The following is a 22,494-nucleotide window of genomic DNA, read 5'->3' as shown; positions in this document are numbered from 1 at the left end:
TATTTTGTACGAAAATCATGGACATAATAATATTGAGTGCTTCTCTGATGCAGATTGGGCGGGTTCCAAGATAGATAAGAGATCTACTACGGGCTATTGTGTTTTTATTTGTGGAAATTTGGTCTCATGGAAAAGTAAGAAGCAAACTGTTGTCCCGATCTAGTGCAGAATCAGAATATAGGGCTATGGCTCAATCTGTGTGTGAAGTAATATGGATATATCAGTTTTTGACTGAAGTTGGTCTTATGGCCTCTTTGCTAGCAAAATTGTGGTGTGATAACCAAGCCGCTCTTCATATTGCTTCTTATCCCGTATTTCATGAACAAACTAAGCACATTGAAATTGACTGTCATTTCATTCGTGAGAAAATACAGCGATGTTTAATTTCTATAGGATATGTGAAGACTGGAGAGCAACTAGAAGATGTTTTCACTAAAGCTTTGAATGGGGTTCGGATTGATTATATTTGTAACAAGCTGGGCATGATTAACATCTATGCTCCATCTTAAGGGGGAGTGTTGTAGACAATCATGCAAAATCTTACAAATATTGCATGATTAAGTGTATAAATCTATAATAGGATATTAGGATTGTAATCAATACGTAATAGGAACAAATCTGTAAAATATGAGTGTATAAATCTATAATAGGATATTAGGATTGTAATCAATACATATAAGAAACAAATCTGTAAAATAGGAAGTTAGAATATTTATTTCCTATATTAGATTATTTATTTCCTAGATTAGTTCTTTATTCTCTTGTATCTATTGATGTATAATTTGCCAATACAATATGAAAATTATTACAATCAGTTCTCTGTTTGTAACAACATTTAATTTAAAAATATGTTACATGTACCTAAACTCTCTTGTAATCTTATCTCAGTTAGTAAATTGGCAAAGGATTCTAACTGTCGTGTTACCTTCTTTGATTCTTCTTGTGAATTCCAGGACCGGAGCTTGGGGAAGATGATTGGCAATGCTAGTTTGCTGGAAGGTCTTTACTATTTTGATGGTCATCTCTGTGATAATAAACAAGCTCAAGGCTTGACTAGTAGTATTAGTTCAATCCCTGTTACAGATCAAATAATGCTTTGGCATCTTAGACTAGGGCATCCTAGTTTTTCTTATTTAAAACATCTATTTCCAAGTTTATTTAAAAATATTGATTATACTACTTTTCATTGTGAGAGTTGTTATCTTGCTAAAAGTCATCGTGTTTCTTATAAAACTATTGGTTATTGTGCTTCTAAGCCTTTTTACTTGATCCATAGTGATGTGTGGGGTCCTAAAATCACAACTTTAACTGGAAAAAAATGGTTTGTCACCTTTATCAATGATCACACACGTCTTTGTTGGGTTTATATGATGCATCAAAAATCTGAGGTTGAAAAACTATTTAAGGATTTCTATAATATGGTTGAAAATCAATTTCAAACCAAAATAAGTTTGCTTCACACTGATAATGGGACTGAATACTTCAATATGTACTTAGGGAGTTTTTTAAATGAAAAAGAGATTACTCATACTTCCACTTGTCGTGACACTCCACAACAAAATGGTATTGCGGAGAGAAAAAATTGTCACTTACTTGAGGTAGGTAGGCCAATTATGTTTTCAATGAATGTTCCACAATATCTTTGGGGTGATGTAATTTTAACAGCTTGTTATTTGATCAATAGGATGCTAACTCGTGTTCTCAACTATAAAACACCCTTAGCCTATTTTAAAGATTTTTTTCCTTTTAATAGGATAACTCCCAATCTACCTTTAAAAGTATTTGGCTGCATAGTGTTTGTGCATATTCTTGCTCAATTTTGGCTCCAAATTAGATCTCAGGGTTGAAAAGTGTGTTTTTAGGCTATGCCTCTAACAAAAAAGGCTACAAGTGTTTTATTCCTCAAACTCGAAAAACTTATGTAAGTATGGATGTCAAGTTCCTTGAAAATCAACCTTATTTTGCCCAAAATTCTCTTCAGGGGGAGAAAACAGTGAGTGAAGACCAATTTTGGCACATGTCGACACGTATGCCTAATTTGTTTTTTCCTAGTTCAACACCTAGTCAGGACATAAGTGTTTTAAATGAGAAAAATATGGAAAACTCTTATCTATAGGAGTCAAACTTAGAATCAAATGCAAGGGGAGAAATACTATCACAGCCTGAACTACGTGTGTACACTCGCAAGAGATACCATCACAATAGAAAAAATCTACCTACAGATATGGCACAACACCAATCATCAACTCCAGGAGCCGAGGTCCAAAATAAACCAGGTAACATTTCTACTTCTATTTCTTTGCCTTCTGATTCATCTCTTTCAGACTTAGATCTACCTATAGCCCTTAGGAAAGGAACCCGCACTTGCACAAATCATCCTATCTCCAATTATGTGTCCTACCAAAAGCTATCCAGTAAATACAGAGCTTTTACCACAAACCTATCCAAAATTCTAATTCCTAAAAACGTTGAACAAGTCTTAGGTAATCCAGACTGGAAGTTGGCGGTTCTTGAGGATATGAATGCTCTTAAAAAGAATGAGACTTGGGAGGTTAGTGAGCTGCCGAATGATAAAAAGCCTATAAGTTATAAATGGGTGTTTACTGTCAAATGTAAGCCTGATGGGAGTATAGAGAGACTTAAAACAAGATTGGTAGCAAGAGGGTTTACTCAAACATAGGGCATTGACTACCAAGAAACCTTTGCCCCTATTGCCAAAATAAATTCAATTCGTATTTTGTTATCCCTTGCAGTATAGCTTGACTAGAGTTTACATCAATTAGATGTAAAAAATGCATTCCTTAACATGAAATTAGAAGAGGAAGTGTTTATGGAGCTACCACCCGGATTTGAGGAGGAACTTGGCAAAGGTAAGGTCTGTAAACTAAAAAAGGCCTTATATGGCCTCAAGCAATCACCAAGGGCATGGTTTGAGCGTTTTACGAGTGTTGTAAGAAGTTATGGATATATCCAAAGTCAAGCAGATCATACAATGTTCTACAAACACTCTAAAGAAGGAAAAATACCTGTCTTGATTGTTTATGTTGATGACATTATATTAACAGGGGATGACGTATTAGAGATTGGCAGCTTAAAGATCTAGGTGAGTTAAAATACTTCTTGGGCAGTTTGCTAGATCAAAAAGTGGTATTGTTGTGTCACAACGCAAGTATGTCCTAGACTTGCTTAGTGAAACTAGTTTACTTGGTTGTAAAGTTGCCGAGACTCCCTTAGAACCTAATCAGAAGCTTCTTCCTGCTAAAGATGAAGAGATAATAGACGTGGAATTGTACCAGCACCTTGTGGGACGCCTAATTTACCTCTCTCACACGCGACCTGATATAGCATTTGCAGTGAGTCTTGTGAGCCAGTATATGCATGCTCCAGGTAAGGAACACTTTGAAGCGGTGTCCAGAATCCTAAAGTATCAAAAATGATCACCTAGAAAGGGACTATTATTCAAGAAAATAAGGCATTTACAAGTGGAGGCCTACACAGATGCAAATGGTTGGCAGTGTAACTGATCGAAGATCCACTTCGTGGTAATGCACCTTTGTGGGAGGAAATTTAGTAACTTGGCGGAGCAAAAAACAAGTAGTGGTGGCTAGAAGTAGTGTTGAGGCAGAGTACAAAGCTATTGCCCTAGGAATTTGTGAAGTCCTTTGGATTAAAAAGATCCTAGAAGAACTGAAAATTACCAAACCACTACCAATGAAGTTGTACTGCGACAACAAGGCTGCTATTTCAATCTCACATAATCCAGTGTTACATGATCGAACAAAGCATATGGAAATCGATAAGCACTTTATTAAAGAAAAATTAGACACTGGAGTAATGTGCATGCCTTATATTCCTACAAGTGGCTGACATTCTCACAAAAGGATTGCCTAAAAAGCAGTTCGAAAATATGGTGTGCAAGTTGGCTATGGAAGACATATTTAGACCAGCTTGAGGGGGAGTGTTGGAAGATTTTGATTCTTTGACCAAATCTCCTTGATTTGGTCAGATCATTCTATTTTTGCCAAGTGTATATTTGATGTAAATATAGTTTATTTCTTTCCTAGTTTGGTGGATTGTATCTTTAGCATTTAAGGATATTTCCCAACTTAGTCTATTGTAAACACTATAAAAAGTTGTACTGCTATTTGTGAAATAATAAGAAAAGCACTTTTCGCTATTCGTGAAATAATAAGAAAAACACTTTTCTTCTTTGCCCTAAATTCTAGAGGTAATTATAATCAAAAACAAAATACCATTTGTTTTGTAGAGGTTTCATATCTTATAGAAGCTGGGGAATCTGAAGCAAGGCGATAATTGATACTCTCATATATGTCCTCAAGAAAGTATGTTGTCACTGGATGTGTTTGGCGTTGTGCAGTAATTACAGGGCAGTGTCAAAAGTATCTTGAAAACAATTCTGAATCAACTGTGGCAGACCTGAAAATTAAGAAAAGTTCCTTCAGTTTATGTGAAAGAATCAAAACAAAGTTACATGTAAACAACATACAAATACAATATGCCTTAGTTAATATTGCAATCTACAACAAAACAGAAATACGCATATATACATAAGAATAACCTTCAGTTTTGATGAGCCATCAGCAGACTGCTTCTCAAGCAGGTCCTTCAATACAATGAGTAGAAAATCACCCTGTAAGAGAAGAAACTGGTCAATCTATTTTCCGTTTTCTGAAAAGAAACTGGTCAATTTTGATTCCTAAGTTTCACAAAGTGGTATCAATGCAAAATTTGTTTATCCTTGACAACCTCTGGGAGAAAAGATCACATGTAAGAACAGGCTCTTCTCAGACAAAACACAAATGATAGCCTATTAATAAAGAGAAAGCTATGTGTTGGCTTGATTTTGGCAGTGTTCACTCTAAGAAGATATGAAGACAACAGGAAATTAAGATACAACAATCAAGAGTCCTCCAATTAAGGTAGACCATCCCGTTAATATGGAAAACTGGGATCTTTTTCCTTTCTAACGCCAATTACGAAACATCTTACTTGAATAATTATTGTTGATGTGGTGATGCTTTGCTGGAAATATTTCAAGTGGTCAAGTCTGCAAGCTTGTGTCTGGAAGATGCAGAAGGTTACATGCAGCAGTGGTCTTAACGTGCATGGGAGTGCTTTTGTGTAATAATGTGTTTAGGGAATTAAGGGTATTTAAGTAAAGTGTATTAGAAGTAACATGTGTGGTGATTTTTGAATTTTGAAAGTTGTAATGTCTGCTGTAGTTGGTGTAATTAGCAGAGAGTTGTTAAGTGCTATATACTGTCCATGATCAATGAATATGTAAGCTTTCTATATATATCAGTTTTTCTTTTACGGTGCTCTGTTTTTTTTTCTCTTCATTCTCTTATATCATCTCCGGCTGAAACCAACAATTATATCAATATATTGAACTAACATTCTCTTAGAAGTCAGAGTTTGAGACCTGTGTGCCATTTTTAAACTATCAAGGATAAGGCTTCCCATGATCAGATAATTTACTTGAATATAGGTCTTTGCTTTTCCAATAGTTGTCAACATCAGCGTTGCTGGGAATATACAAGACAGACACCTTTGAAGCATCAGACCAGCTCATTCCATATCACCTTTATCCATGCAAAGTAATAAGCCTCCAAATGCTTAATATAAAATGGATGATTCTCCTTTGCAAAAACAAAACACAGGAAAATCCTTGAATTTGGTAATTATAGTCATTCTATAATCAATAGACGTGGAGAGATGTCTTGGACTGCCAATTAAGTTTGTCAAAGGATCATGAAGATATTCCTAAGAAACACCATAAATTTTGCATTACTCACCAAAAGAGATCGTTCATGCACTTCATCAGCTATGACATGAGTAATGCCAGTTAAATTTCTATCCCCCTGCAAATTGAAAAGAACCATCATAAGCTAAATAGACCACATAGAGATCCCGCAAGCAAAAAAAACTGGTATAAGCAAAATAAAAAATAATTTAACCTGTCCCAAAAATAACTCACAGAAAGACAATAAATTCATTCCCCAAGGAGCTTCCTCTTATCTCAACTTACCTAAATGTTATATTATTAAATATCATGATTATAATTGTTAAATCATTTGTTTGATAGGACACAAAAAGATCTGTAGAATCCTTTATGCAACAAAAACTCTACAAATCCAACTGTATGAATCTGTGACAGACTATTTGCTATAGACAAAAGCCTTAGCCAATGTCTTCACCGGTGAATACAAATCTGATTGTTTAGTCTATAATAGTACAACAGAGAGACTCAGGCTGAGAGATACTAAGGCACTAGATCAAATGGAATAACTACTAAAAGTGATGTTAAGCTCCTTATGAATTATTAATGACAAGCAACTTACTGAAATAATCTTACACCATACTAATGAAAATAAACCATAATTAAGGCATTTCGTTAAGTAAATTCAATTCAACTATGGGACATACCGCAATTTTCCTCAGAAGAATACCTGTTGTACAAAACAGAAGTTTTGTCCTTTCATTCCTGAATAGATAAAATGCAAGCAAAATGAAGTTCAAAAGTTAAAAGGAAACGACAATAATATTCTAAGAAAAGTGGGACTATATTCTCCTGGAGGCAATAAAGGCACAAAACCATGGATACAAATATTATCCAATAAACGTCAAATACAAAATTGGGGATAAAACTAAAAGTTAAAAGTAGAAGTTGAAAAGTACCATAAGCAATGAGATAAAGAAGAATTTTTAAGTCATACCGGAAAAAGAAAAGGAGATCATAAGATAGATCAAAATTATATATATACAGCAGCTTTAAGGAATAGTCCAACAATTCAAGAAAATCCCCAAAAAAATCCTCCAATTCACAATGGTTATAAAGTTCAATGGAATGTAAAGGACATATAAAAGAGTGGATTAATTAACGGCAGAAAACAAAAGTCATCAATTGATTTCAAAGCTCCTTAAAAATCCAAGCTTAATGTTTAGCAATTATCAGTTCACTCCACAAGCATCATGCTCATTACAAGATCTCACAAATAGCAGCTTATAAATAAGCTTTTAACATAATAATTGACAACTATGCGCCCACAGCATGTTTCTTCTAACCTTGGTCAAAGCTCATTTTGATTTTCATCATACAATGTTTATATTCATTTACTTTACGACTCCACAAAAACCCCTTCATAATTCCTGCAATCTCATTAAAAAAGGAGCAAATGCAACCGTAATCCTGAAGAACCACCTTCCTTTTATAACCTCTTACACCTTATTGATAACTAGATCTCACACTGCTACATAAAAACAGACCACATATTTTAAACTATGAACAGTTCAACCAAATATTGAATATATCAGCAGATATCAAGCTAAAAGCACAAGACCATAATCTCATCAAAATGCAGAGAAACAATGAATGCAACTTAAACATTATATGTGGTGATGTGATGCCATTAGCAGATTCACAAAATTAATAAGAAAAGGATGCCAACATATACCTTGCACTATCAAGACGAACATGATAACCAACCAAAGAACCATCTGAACCTGGAGAAGATTCACAGCGCTCATAAGCAACTCTTTCAGCCACAGAAATAGCCTAAATACAAGGCAGCAAAAATGTAATACATAAGTCGAATGTTTCCAGGATATTTTACAATAAAGCACCAGTAAGACTAAAATTTATTGATAAACAGGAGAGATACGTATCTCTTGACCTTTCATCAATAAGTAATATCACGCACAATATAGGCAATAACAACCGCACAGTAAGTAGGAGAAAGATCTTCAGAACATATTTATTAGAATGAAATTTTGAAAGTGAGATAGCTAATTGAACAACCAAAGAAAGTGAGTAAAAGCCCCACAGTCCAAATCCTCTATCACAAAATTACCATAAAACTATTAACATCTCTGAAGTGTCCTAAAATGTAATTGCCCACCCCCCTAACCAAAAGCTGGATTCTGAATCATGCTTATCTACAGGGGGCAAAGAACAAGTAAAATGTCGGCTAAATAGTCCTCAACCAATGTTGCAAATAAAATAACCCATTCCAAAAGGTATGGAACAATGATCTTCTAGGTATAAATGCTAATAGAGCATGAACTAAATACATGATTTTCTATTAATAGAAACAGAAGTTACAATAAAGCCCATAATGAACCAAGATTCTGTTCCTTATTCTACATAACATGAACAAATTAATTAGAAAGATTAGTCATGTATTATTGTATCATGTAACCAAGAAAGATTAGAAAATAATACTTTAATCTGAAAAATCATGTACCCACCGCTATTCTTCTTGGTTGTGTGCACATAATGTTGCAGTTTCCACCACATCCTGACTCAATCATTATCATCGAATATAAATTGTGGAACCTACATTAAAAGGCCAGTTAGAAAGCAGGCTGTAGTGTGGTTCTTGGAAGGTAGGAGAAGACAAGTGACCAAAAAATAAAAATAAAAATAAAAATGGCCATGATAAAGTCTAGAGGCCAAATTATATCCAAAAAAAAAAAAAAAATTCATAAAAGACAGACTAAATATAAATTTGACCTGAGTAGTCTTTGCAGATCCTGTTTCTCCACATACGACAAGGACATTATTCTCCTTCATTCAGCAGTTGCAATATATCACCTTTCAGCACAGCAATTGGAAGCACATGTCTGGTTTTCAACATATCCTGAAAGGAAAAACATGTACATATGTAATAATCAAACAAAGAGATGCCCGACTTCAACCATATTGAAAATGCATGAATAGAACCAGAATATTTAGAATACTTATGGTCCAAGAATGAAAACGCATGAACAGAAACCAAGAAATTTATAGTGGCCAGATGAAGTGTACATGCATAATGATGCAGGTAGGAAACTGAAATTTTTATGACTATCATGCAAGTAAGGGTAATTTAATATTTGAAAATTTCAGAAAGAAAATGCCAGCTTCAATTTGAGGTTATGAAACAAACTACTTCGGCTACACCCAATAGATTCTGGCACAAAATATTGCGACACACTGTTATCCAGCAATATAAACAGAGTAGTGAATAAATAAATACTATTCTTTTGTGTCTGCAAGAACCAATATTGTCCCATACAGAGGAACAAAGGAAAATACTTGACAACAATTTTCACAAGTTGCCAAAATAAGCTTCTGAAAGTTAAAATGTTCAAAATAGGCTCCTGATAATGTTAATACACAATGTCAATAATAAAAATAAGAATCATCCAAACAGAACAGGCATGCCATTTATAAACCAGAGAAGCTAATATGTATAAGGAAAAAGAAAAAGCTTTTGGTGGGTGGCAGAAAATTTTAATATAAAAGCCAAAGGAACCTTTTATACAGCCAAAAGCTCGCCTGCCTTGGAGAAATTTTCTTTCCAAGGAGAATTAAGAAAGATATACAAACCTTGTATTTCTGCATTTTCCTTTTCTTTTCTTGTTCCTGTTTCAGATGAGAACTTTCAGATACTTTTAGATTTTTCACTCCTGCAGATTGGCATTACAAAAGTTAGAGAACAGACCACACCAATATTAAAAGTAACATATTTAATCTAGTTAGAAAATAAACCATGATGCTCTTGTCAGAATTAAATTCAACTATTTCTAGAATACACTATTTCATATTTCTCTAATTGGAGGAAGAATTCTTGCTGTGAATCTCCCACTTAATGTCAGCAAAACTTCATGAAAAAATACCAGTTCAAACTTAGTCAGCTCTTTTTTATAGGTTTCTCTTGTTTATTGGTGTTGAAGCATGGTAAAAGTGAAGAACAGATGAAGAAGTTTGTTAACAATGTATACGGCTGTACAGAAGGCCTGCCACCAGAAACACAAAGGCATGCATGTGCTAGCAGTGTTAATCCAAATTTGGTGATTGTTCTATGCTACCTTTCAACTCTACTATTTTGCTGATGTAGATAAGGGCATGGATGTCTAAAACCAATGCCATGCTCTTTTAAATATTCAGTAAAGGGCCTGAATTCACCTCCCCAGTCAGTTTGTAGAGTCTTGAGTTTAACATCCAGCTGATTCTCAACAAACTTATGAAAATGTGTAAAAACTTTGAATGCCTCAGATTTAAGCTTAAGTGGATATATCCACATGTATCTACTATAGTCATCCACAAATAATATATAATATTTAAAACCTTCGGAAGAGCAAATTGGAGCAGGGCCCCAACTCAAGAGGTCTTCTGGATTTGGATGCAGAAATGGGAAAAGAAGTCTGTGACATTTTGCCGAATTGACATGCTTCACCAAACATTTTATTATCAAAACAACCATGTACATGAATTTTATTCATAATATCCTTGAGAGTTTTAACTTGTGGATGCCCTAACCAAGCATGCCACAATGCTGTCAACAGTACATCAGACTTGCTTATTTGAGATACACTCTCTTTATTTGAGTTACTAACAGTTGGTGTAAGACTGAAACAATCAGGAACATGACATGTCTTATCATCACTACTACTAATACTAGTACTTGTATTGCTGACAGCAGCAACATGACAGAAAGCTTTAGAACCAGAAGCGCCTCCAATAGAAGAGGCCACAGATGAGCAAGAACCTTTCAGCTGATACAAACCATCCTTCAAGAAGCCTTGCAACAGTACCTCTTGAGTGCACTTATCATTTACAAGACAACGGTCAGAGTGAAATTCAACAATAACTTCATTGTCTTTAGTAATTTGTGATGTACTTAACAAATTTTTTGCTATATGTGGTACACACAACACATTCTTGAGATGCAAGATCCTAGGAGAATTTTGTGAGTTGAGAAAGGACACACCTGTTTGGGAGACTGGAATTGTTTATCCATTTCCCACTTGAACTGTGGAGCCACCTTGATAATTGTCCTTGATAACCAGGTTACTCATATCTGCTGTCATGTGGTTAGTTGCTCCAGAATCAATATACCAGGTCTGATCCATAACTGTATCAGGATTGGCAACTGGTATACTGTGAGAATTATGTGCAGAGGACAAATAAGACTGACTTCCTTCAAGTAAAGCAGTAACACTAGAGGATCCAACTGTGGGTGAAAACAGTTGAGAGGTCAGATTTTGTGGAGGAGGGTAACTGTTATTCTGCTGATAAACTCCAGAAAATCCAGAACCATTGTACGAAGTAGAGGCTGACTTGTTGTATAACTGATCTGCCATAGTAGTCTTTGTCATCAGAAGTGCTTGTGCTGAGTTGTTTGAGTGAGGAATCTGAGCTGGGCTTTGGGAGGCATTGAAGTGGGAAGATCCTTGAGAACCAGATTCAACATTATAGCCAAGAGAATTAGCAGATGAACCGACTCCAGCAACTCCAAAACTTTGGTATTGGTAAGTATGATCAAATCTGTGGTAACACTGCAGGGCAGAATGTCCACCTTTACCACAGACTTGACAGATCAGGTTGGGTCTAAAATAACCCCTTCCTCGTCCCCTGCTACGCACTAGTTGTGAGTTGTAAACCTGGTACTAATTAAAAGGATTAAAGCCTTCACTTGTCACTAGAAACTGAGAGAGTGATTGTTGATGTGGCAGACCAAAGCCTGATCTGGAAAAGCCTTGACTCATATTATTTCTAGTAAACTGACAAGTATTAGGATTGAATTGTGAGAGAGATGGTTGAGGTTGGGAGTGTATTTGAGGCTGAGAGTTTGGGGTTAAGGTAGGATTTACATGATGAGGACCTAAAAAAGAATCAGTTTGACTCTGCTGTTTGGACACCAGAAGAGCTTCATGAAAGTTAGAGAACACATTATGTTGCCTTTCAAGCCTAATTTCATGTTTATGCAATAAAAAATGAGCCTCTTGCAGTGTCGTTTGACTACTAGTGGAGGTCAAATTGGCCACTACTGTGTCATATTCTAGCCCTAAGCCATCCAGTATATAGAGTAACAACTCCTCATCAGTTATATTCACACCACTAGCTATCAGTTCATCTCCCAACTCCTTCATTTTCAACACATATTCACTAACAATACAATTTTCTTTCTTAGTGCATTGCAACAAATTTCTAAGATGCAGGGTCCTAGCTCTAGAAACAGAATGAAAATGAAGCTCTAAAGTACTCCAAATCTCATAAGCAATGCTACATTTAGCAACATGACAAAACATTGATTCTGAAAGTATAGAATACAACCAACTCACTAGGAATTGATTGATCTTTTTCCAAGAGGAATAGTTAGGGTTTGACTTCTTGATAGTTTGCCTATATTCATCAGCTTTATCGAACACAAATGGAGGAGGACAGATTCTTTCTCCGGTAACAAAATCATCGATTCCAAGAGAGACCAGAGCTGGTAGGATTTGCGAACGCCAAAATGAGTAGTTTTTCTCCAGCAATTTCATCGAAATCGTTGGTAAAGAGGGTGTAGTGTTTGAGGTAGTAAAGTTGGTGTTAACATTATCCATATCGGTTGATTGTGAATTCAAACTTGAAGATTCAAAGCTAAGATTAACCATAGACGCTTGTCTAGGGCTCTGATACCATGTAGAAATTCAGTATTGAGATGAAGAATCAAGAAAATTAAAGAGACCAAGAAAAACGAAAAATAGAGCTGAGAAGAAAGATGAATATTCTGGAATTCATTGATTTTTATTAACTGAGTCTTTAACAGAAAACAAACATATTTATAGTTTGTTACACTGTATAAAACGACAATGTATTACATTTTGCTTAATTGAAATTCAAGCCATCTAACTTCTAATCTTTGCAAAATAACCCAGCATACTTTCTTCTTAATATTCCCCCGTAAACAGAACACTCCTACTATTCTTTATCATTCTTCCTTCACAATAATTGGTAATAGAACACTTTCAATATGAAACAAGAAGGATACCCAGTAGGTAGTAGAAGGGAAAAATAATAATAGTATTCAACAGGAAAGAATGTAGAAGAAAAAAAATCTCATAGAAATTAGTTGCCTTATCAATAACAATTTAACTACATCATTTGCATTGAATGCAACAAGAGGAATGTTTAAGGTTTCTTTAGTGTCATATGGATGTGAACTTATTGAGCTAGAACCTGCAATTTTATTATTACTGGAGTGCCAATTAGGGTTTGTACTATGTGCCTGTAAAAGAAAAAAAGAAAAAATCTTGGAGGTTAAACCAACTTCTCTTTTTTTCTTGTATTTCTTCTCCCCAATCTTCTTTTACTCTATTGTGTTATTATTTTAAAAAATTTAACAAAAGGAAAGGACATACTTCCAGCAATTGGATCGGCTTCTACAACTCTCAAATTTTTTATTTTCTTGAACATTGGACCTCTGAAATGAATCTGAAACCAAACTGTCAGGAACTTTGAGAACAGCATTGGAACTAGAACCATCTTCACTCAGCAATTTATCCACAAAATCAGCCCTCCTATCTTCCTCACTGTCTCCAATTTTAGTTAATGATTCCCCTGTTAGCACCCAAAAAATTTAGCAATTCTTAGATACTACAACAACATGGCTTTTCAAAATGCTTACTACAGCATTTCAAACTAATAAGCATTTTGATATCAACAGGAGGATTAAAGGATCACCTTCTATCCACTGCAAAACAAGCAAAGCATAAGGCTCAGCAATTGCTAGGTCAATTGGAAGATCAGGAAACAGGTAATAAAGAGCAAAAGCTGCGACTCTATTCTGTGCATCCTGCAACCAGATATTTCTGTAACTTAAGTACATAAGTTGTTAAATGAGCATTCATAGAGTGTTTTTGTTCAGAAATTACATCTGATTAAATTCAATAGAAAAGAGTAATTTTTATTTATTTTTTTATTTTTTTATTTTTTTTAATGGAGCCCCCAACAAACCCTGCCATCATTGAGATCAACATGGCTTTACTGGCCATGCAAGTGCCCATGAGTGGGCTCGAATCTCAGACCTTGTTGGAGCAAACCACAGGCCTGACCATCGGGCTAATCCCTCATGGGTAGCAGAACAAAGCAATCCTAAGCAAACTTTGCACAAGCCAAGGGAGGACTAAAACCTTTAAAGGATATTAACATGAAAATGTTTATTCTGGGATAGACCAGCCTTATGGTCAACCCAATGTGAACTCCATCTAAATCAATGCAAATTTCACCAGGCCCACCATTTTCCTACATCTCCTCTCCAGGTTACCATACACATAGATCAAGTTGGTTGGAGATTCGGAGCTATACTACCCATGTTATTCAACAGAATAACATTTCATTTTGAATATAAATAAAAAAAAAATATTCAAGTGTACAGACCAGTAACTTCCAGCATTTAATAAGTTGATATTTGGCATGGAGAACAAGGGATCACAAATCCATTTATAAGAATTAATTTCATTGAAAATTATTGAGGAATATAATTAGTCTTACACCTCAGTTTCAAAATGCCCAAACAATATACTAGTATATAGCTATTATCTATTCCAGTGGGATCCAATGTCCATATCACCAGATGAATCAACGCCTACAAAAAGAAAACTTAGCATCTGGAGCTCTGGACACACTGAATATGAAAAAAGCTCTTACTTTATCTAGTTAGTTCAAGGAAAAGCATTTATATCTTAAGAAGGGGTCCCAGGCTAATTTTGTATATTTTTGTTGTCTCTTGCTAAAGAAGAAAAGGTGTTCCTAAATATCATGAAAGTATACTCTGAATGTCTGTTTCAATGTGACACTCAATGCCATATTTAGTCAAGGGTAGAATGTGACTCCAATCTCCAGATATACTAAAGAGGTAGAAAAATCAGGATGAACATTAAGTTCTATTTCATTCAAATGCAATTAAATAAGAAAATTTCCAACCTATTGTATTTAGATTTCTGAAATTTGAAAAAATTAAAAGGGGAAAAAGAAAACAATACCCTCCTAGCTAAAAGTCTCTAGAATTTGATCACCTTCCAATTCATTTCTTTATCTCTTGTCCTATGCATGTTATCAGCATAAATTTATTTGTGTATGTGGAGGAGAATGATATATAAATACCTCAGCAAGGTTTCATCCTGGTTGGGAAGCTGAAGAGTGATTAACCCACCAGCTTTTCTGCTCTTGCCCCTGCCACTAGCTTTACGTAATACAATAACAGAATAACAGAAACTATTTTCTTTCTCGACTAATTTATTAAATTTTGGTGCTTCTCACCCTAATCTTTGGCATAATTGATGAAGAACAGCTTTTGGAATCTTTTGTGGCTCCCCCTGTCATCATTAGCCCATATCACCAAAATAGAAGACCAAACAGATACCTTTCGACAAATGCCACTAGAGTCAAATATTAAATTGCATGTATAGGTCCATCAAAATTAATTCCAAGATCATAACTATATATATGAAAACTAATTGCAAGTAATAAACAAAACTATATTGCATCTGATATTGTATATTCAGAATCATCCATGACCAAATTAGATTGCATAATGGCAAACATCACAAATATTCTCAATGAAAAACGTGAAAATTGTTGAGAATCCTGACATGATTCACAGAAATCAGGAAATAATCTTTCTGATTAATTGACCAAATCTCCTTGATTTGGTTGAGATTTGTACAATATTAGTTTAGTCAACATTACTATATATATATCTAGCTATTTAGGGAAATAATCTAAGTGTAAATATCTGTAGTTATTTCTTACTATTTTTTCCTCTCTTTTTCGGTCCTATAAAGACCAGAGGCTGTACAGTCTATTTTATGAATAAATCTTACAACTTTGATTCATCTTTTCTTAAGCTTTTATGGTATCAGAGCCAGGTTGCTCTTACCTTGTAAACCCTAGCCTCTAAATCTTTGTCTTTAGTAGCCTTCCTTCTCATTTGTCACCATGTCAGAAATTTCCTATGATTTCCATTCCGGCAACACCACCTGTTACCACTGCCAAGCCTATTGGCGCACACTCTGTCCAAATCACCAGCATTAGGTTGAATGAAAAAAAATTTTTTTAGGTGGTCTCAATCTATGCGCATGTATATCAGAGGTAGGGGGAAGATTGGGTACCTAACAGGAGAAACCAAGGCACCCGAGAAATCTAACCCCTCCTATGCAACTTGGGATTCAGAAAACTCAATGATTATGGCATGGATTGTCAATGCCATGGAGGAGGATATTGATGCAAACTATATGTGCTATCCAACCGTGAAGGAGCTATGGGATAATGTTAATCAAATGTACTCTAATTTTGGGAATCAGTCCCAATGCTATGAGATCAAATTGAAGCTTGGAGAAATCCGATAGGGAAGTGAAGGTGTGACCAAGTACTTCAACATTCTTAAAGGACTTTGGCAAGATATGGATCTGTTTAACACCTATGAGTGGAAAAATACTGAAGATCAAGCCCATTACAACAAGATGGTGGAGAATTCTCGAATCTACAAATTCCTTGCTGGCCTGAACATGGAGTTTGATGAAGTACGGGGTAGAATTATTGACAGACGGCCACTGCCATCTATTGGAGAAGTCTTCTTGGAGGTCAAACGTGAAGAGAGTCATCGAGGAGTCATGTTGGGGAAGAAAGGGACTACTGGAACTGTTGAAAACTCGACCCTTATTGTTGCTGATATCAATGTTGCACGTGTCAAGACTCAAGAGCAAAACCATGATCGTCCTCAGGTTTGGTGTGACTATTGTAAAAAACCACGCCATACCTGAGAAAACTGCTAGAAACTCAATGGGAAACTTGCAGATTGGAAGAGCACAAGAAACAGTGAAAAACGTGGTTGTTACAGATGTATATGACTTCCTAGATGATAGGGATCACATTAAAATCCTTGATTATGGGGATCACTTCTATCTTAATTTAGATTGATCACCTACCTAATTTAGAACACTACAAGTATATATAAATATGTATCCTTTTAAGCTATGAATAAGAAGTGTGAATATTCATTACGTTTATTTTACATGGTACCAGAGCCTTAAAAGATAATTAGGGTTTGGGTCTCAAAATTGGGAAATTAGGGTTTGGGTTTCAAAATTGGGAAATTAGGGTTTAGGTGTCAAATTGGGAAAACCTGTTTAGGTTGAGATTTGTTCAACACCGCCACCCAAGGGACATTCAGAAGCCTTCTATCGACAAAACCCTGATTTCCGGCCATCAGAATCACCGCGCGTGAGCTCCACGTGACACCCGAACTCTGGTGAATAGTAACACGCACCGGCGCATGAGAGCGCGTGCACAGCTGACTTTTCCTTTGATTCTCTTCGTCTGCTTTGTCGGTACTTTTACAGCACATTTTCATGTTGGATTGGGTAATCTCTTACTGGTTCATTGCTGTTCTTTGTTTGGATATTTCTACGGACTTAGTTGTGATCTTTCGGCACTTTGTTTTCGTTTGGTTATTGGTTTTTTGCTTACTGTGGCCTCTGGTTGGTGGTGACTGTTGATTGATTTGGTGTGTCACTGAAATTTAGTTAGTTTGCTTTGTTTTAACCGTTTGTTGGTGTGCATTGGGATTATCATCTATTTAAGACATGTATGATACAAAACCAGTGATGGAAATGATACCGACGATGTCGAAAATTACAGAACATAAGCTCATTGGTATAACTAATTACCATGATTGGCGTAAAACTATTATACTGTATTTGCGGAGTATTGATAAAGATGATCATATGACTGATGATCCACCTGAGGATGATTCAAAAAAGACATGGCTCCGGGATGATGCTCGGTTGATTCTACAAATACGAAACTCTATTAACGGTGAGGTACTTGGCCTAATTAATCATTGTGAGTTTATTAAAGAACTGATGAATTATTTGGAGTTTCTGTATTCTGGAAAAGGGAATCTTTCTCATATTTATGAAGTGTGTAAGGCATTCTACCCTGCAGAGAAACAAGATAAGTCTCTTACAGCTTATTTTATGGAGTTTAAGAAGACTTATGAAGTGCTGAACATGTTGTTACCCTTCAATGATGATGTCAAAGTTCAACAAAAAACAACAAGAGCAAATGGCAGTCATGAGTTTTCTTACAGGTCTTCCTTCTAAATTTGAGACTGCTAAGTCTCAGGTTCTAGCTAGTCTAGAGATCTCTTAATTGCAGGATGTCTTTAGTAGGGTACTTCGCACAGAAGGTACCCTATTGGTTCAGTTTAGTAGTGCTCTCGTCAGTCAAAAGAATGACTATGAATCTGGGCGATCACAATTTGGAAGTGGCAACAAAGGAGAAGGGTCAAATAGTAATATGGGAGGAGTTGTGTGTCACTATTGCCATAAGCCAGGACACATGAAGCGTGATTGTAGAAAGCTTTAGAACAGAAATAGAAGAAATCCCTCTGCCCATGATGCATCCACCAATGATACTTCAGATCAGTCAGTTCTTATCTCTATAGATGAATTTGCCAAGTTTTCATTGTACCAGGAATCATTAAAGGCTTCACCTACTCTTGTCATGGCTATGGCTAACTCAGGTAAGCCAAATACATGTCTCCTTTCCTCATCCTCCAAATTCGTCATTAACTCTGGTGCAACAGATCACATGTCAGGTAATCCCAGTCTCTTTGCTACTTATCAATCAAAAACCCTTTCGAATGTGACTTTAGCAGATGGGTCACCATCCTATGTTCTTGGGTCTGGCACAGTTACCCCTACTCCACAGCTTCCCTTGTCAAATGTCTTACATTTACCAGATTTTTCTTTCAATTTAATTTCTGTTAGCCAACTTACTCGTGCTCTTAATTATTGTGTTTTATTCTTTCCCGATTATTGCTTGTTTCAGGATCTTACGACGAAGAAGATTATTGGTAAAGGACATGAATCTAGAGGTTTATACATTCTCGATAGACCAAAATCTACACCTGTCACTTGTTCTAGTGTTGCATCCCCGTTTCAAGCACATTGTCGTTTGGGCCTTCCATCTCTTCCTTCACTAAAGAGATTGTGTCCTCAGTTTAATAAAGTGTCTACATTAGAGTGTGAGTCATGTCAATTTGCTAAACATCATCGTGTCAGTTTTAGTCCTAGAGTCAATAAAAGAGATAATTCTCCCTTTGAGTTAGTTCACTCTGATGTTTGGGGTCCCTGTCCAGTTCTGTCTAAAACTAGTTTTAGATATTTTGTTACATTTGTGGATGATTACTCTCGTATGACTTGGTTATTCTTAATGAAAAATCGTACTGATTTGTTTTCTTATTTCTCTGCTTTTTGTACTGAGATTAAAACTCAATTCAATGTTTCTGTTCATACATTGCGCAGTGATAATGCAAAAGAATATCTGTCAGTTTCTTTTCAAAATTACATGACCCAGAATGGCATTCTTCATCAAACTTCATGTGTTGATACTCTATCTCAAAACGGAATAGCAGAACGGAAAAACAGACATCTTCTTGAAACTGCTAGAGCCTTATTATTCCAAAAGAATGTTCCCAAACCATTCTGGGCTGATGCCGTTTCCACCGCCTGTTTTTTGATTAACCGCATGCCGTCTTCTGTCCTTCATGGTAAGACCCCGTACAGTATTCTTTTTCCTAACGAAGCATTATTTCCTCTTGAAGTTAGGGTATTTGGTAGCACTTGCTTTGTTTGGGATGTTCGACCATCAGTCATTAAATTAGATCCCAAGTCATTAAAATGTGTCTTTCTTGGTTATTCTCGACTTCAGAAAGGATATCGATGTTATTGTCCAAGTCTTAATAAGTATCTTGTTTCCATTGATGTTACCTTTCTAGAAGAAACACTATACTTTCCCTTTTCTCCTACAAATCGTCCAAAGGATGATGATAATGATGATTTGTTAGTTTATACCTTCACTTCCCCTGCACCAATATCTGAACTAGAATCTGTCTCTGACCCTGTCACTATTCCTACGCTTCTTGCATCGGCTCCTATCTCTGATCTTGCTCCTGCTCCTGCTCCTGCTGCTGTCAAAGTTTACTCTCTTCATCCACCTGCTCCTGTTTCATGTCCGGCACCAACTTCTTCGTCATCCAATCTAGTTTCAAGTGATGATCTTCCTATTGCATTGCGAAAAGGTAAACGACAGTGCACTTATCTTGTTTCTTCTTGTGTTTCTTATGATCATTTGTCACATTCACCATGTTCCTTTATTGCTTCCCTTGATTCTATTACTATCCCTAAAACTATTCATGAAGCCTTTTCTCATCCTGGTTGGCGTAATGCAATGATAGAGGAAATGAATGCCTTAGATGACAATGGTACTTGGAAATTGGTAGATTTACCTTCAGGGAAACAGGCAATTGGATGCAAATAGGTGTTTACAGTTAAAGTTAATCTAGATGGGTCAGTTGCTTGACTAAAAGCTCGTCTAGTTGCTAAAGGGTATGCTCAGACTTACAGAGTTGATTATTCTAATACTTTTTCCCCTGTGGCTAAGTTTACCTCTATTCAGCTGTTTATCTCTATGGAAGCTACTTATGATTGGCCTTTGCATCAGCTAGACATCAAGAATGCTTTTCTTCACGGCGATCTTTAGGAAGAGGTATATATAGAGCAACCTCCTGGGTTTGTTGCTTAGGGGGAGTATGGGAAAGTATGTTATCTTCGCAAATCTCTGTATGGTTTAAAACAGAGTCCTCGTGCTTGGTTTGGAAAGTTTAGTCAGGCTATTGAGAGATTTGGTAAGCTGAAATGTAAAACTGACCATTTTGTTTTCTACAAACGGTTTGAAACTGGCATCATTCTTCTAGTTGTGTATGTGGATGATATTGTTATTACTGGGAGTGACAGTGTGGGCATCATATCTCTTAAGTCTTTTCTCCATACCCAGTTTCACACAAAAGACTTGGGGATATTGAAGTATTTCTTGGGGGTTGAAGTTATAAGGAGCAAACGAGGTATATTCCTCTCTCAGAGGAAATATGTGCTCGACTTATTAACTGAGATAGGAAAATTGGGGGCAAAGTCATGTAGTGTTCTGATGGTTCCTAATGTGTAGCTTACGAAAGATGGTGAATTATTTGGAGATCCTGAGAAATATAAAAGATTGGTCGGGAAGTTAAACTATCTTACGGTGACTCATCCAGATATTGCATATTCAGTAAGTGTTGTCAGTCAGTTTATGGCCTCCCCAACAGTTCATCATTGGGCGGCTTTGGAGCAGATCTTGTGTTATTTGAAAAGAGCCCTTTGACGCGGTATATTATATGCCAATCATAGTCACTCTCATATTGAATGTTTCTCAGATGCAGATTGGGCAGGTTCCAAGGTAGATAGAATATCCACATCAGGCTATTGTGTCTTTGTCGGAGGAAATTTAATATCATGGAAGAGCAAGAAGCAGAATGTCGTGTCACGATCAAGTGCAGAGTCAGAATATAGGGCTGTGGCACAAGCTGTTTGTGAAATAATGTGGATATATCAGTTCCTGACTGAAATAGGCCTTGAAACTTCAGTAACAGCGAAATTATGGTGTGATAACCAAGCGACTCTTCATATTGCATCTAATCCAGTGTTCCATGAATGAACAAAACACATTGAGATCGATTGCCATTTCGTCTGTGAGAAACTACAACAAGGTCTGATTTCCACTAGGTATGTGAAGACTGGAGAACAATTGGGAGATATCTTTACAAAGGCTCTAACTGGGATTCGAGTTGATTATCTTTGTAACAAGCTGGGTATGATTGATATCTATACTCCAGCTTGAGGGGGAGTGTTACAGATGTATATGACTTCCTAGATGATAGGGATCACATTAAAATCCTTGATTATAGGGATCACTTCTATCCTAATTTAGATTGATCACCTACCTAGTTTAAAACACTACAAGTGTATATAAATATGTATCCTTTTAAGCTATGAATAAAAAGTGTGAATATTCATTACATTTATTTTACAGTGGTCATGGAGTCCCATCAGCCAATGAAGTCGAGAAGGTTGACCAAATTTTTACCAAGTAGCAAGTTGATCAACTTCTTAAATTACTAAATTCCAGCCAGCCACCTAGTGTTTCCAGCGTGTCCTTAACACAAACAGGTGATATTCCTAGTGCCTTTTCTTGTAAACTTACTCCAGTTCCTTGGATCATAGATTCAGGAGCTTCTGATCACATGACCAGTGCCAGTCAGCTCTTTGACTCCTATATACCATGTTCTGGAAATCAAAAGGTAAAGATTACTGATGGAAGCCTTTCACCCATTGCTGGCAAAGGCTCAATTAAACTCTCCAACACCATTGAACTAAAATCTGTCCTACATGTTCCAAGATTATCTTTCAATTTGCTTTCTGTTAGTAAGCTTTCTAAAGATTCTAATTATCTTGTCACCTTCTTTGACTCACATTGTGAATTTCAGGACCGGAATTTGGAGACGATGATTGGTAGTGCTAAAATGGTGGATGGACTCTATTACTTCAATGACAATCTCACTAAGAATAAACAAGCTTTTAGCTTAAGTAATGTTAGTAGTTCTACTTCTATTTTTGATCAAATAATGCTATGGCATCAAAGACTAGGACATCCTAGTTTTCCATATATGAAACATCTATTTCTAAAACTTTTTCACAATGTTGATTGTAGTATCTTATTTTGTGAAAGTTTTCAAGTATCAAAAAGCCATAGAATTCCTTATAAGTCAAAATCTTATCGTGCTT

The 22,494-nt window shown here is 36.0% G+C and overlaps 1 protein-coding gene across 1 annotated transcript in view; it reads right to left on the bottom strand.

The window, feature by feature from the left end:
* LOC116131041 (DExH-box ATP-dependent RNA helicase DExH7, chloroplastic-like) overlaps positions 1-22,494 on the bottom strand; it is a 60,328-nt gene that overhangs the window by 25,116 nt on the left and 12,718 nt on the right. The window contains 14 exon segments of the mRNA XM_031416691.1: positions 4,254-4,437; positions 4,569-4,651; positions 5,817-5,882; positions 6,448-6,505; positions 7,476-7,576; positions 8,269-8,331; positions 8,333-8,356; positions 8,534-8,593; positions 8,595-8,660; positions 9,392-9,471; positions 13,192-13,216; positions 13,218-13,390; positions 13,514-13,647; positions 14,936-15,147. Coding sequence (XP_031272551.1) covers positions 4,254-4,437; positions 4,569-4,651; positions 5,817-5,882; positions 6,448-6,505; positions 7,476-7,576; positions 8,269-8,331; positions 8,333-8,356; positions 8,534-8,593; positions 8,595-8,660; positions 9,392-9,471; positions 13,192-13,216; positions 13,218-13,390; positions 13,514-13,647; positions 14,936-15,147 — 1,329 coding nt within the window.

The sequence above is a fragment of the Pistacia vera genome, unplaced genomic scaffold (assembly GCF_008641045.1).
Source record: "Pistacia vera cultivar Batoury unplaced genomic scaffold, PisVer_v2 Contig228, whole genome shotgun sequence".
In the NCBI taxonomy this organism is placed as follows: Eukaryota; Viridiplantae; Streptophyta; class Magnoliopsida; order Sapindales; family Anacardiaceae; genus Pistacia; species Pistacia vera.
This window is presented reverse-complemented; position numbering and strand designations above follow the sequence as displayed.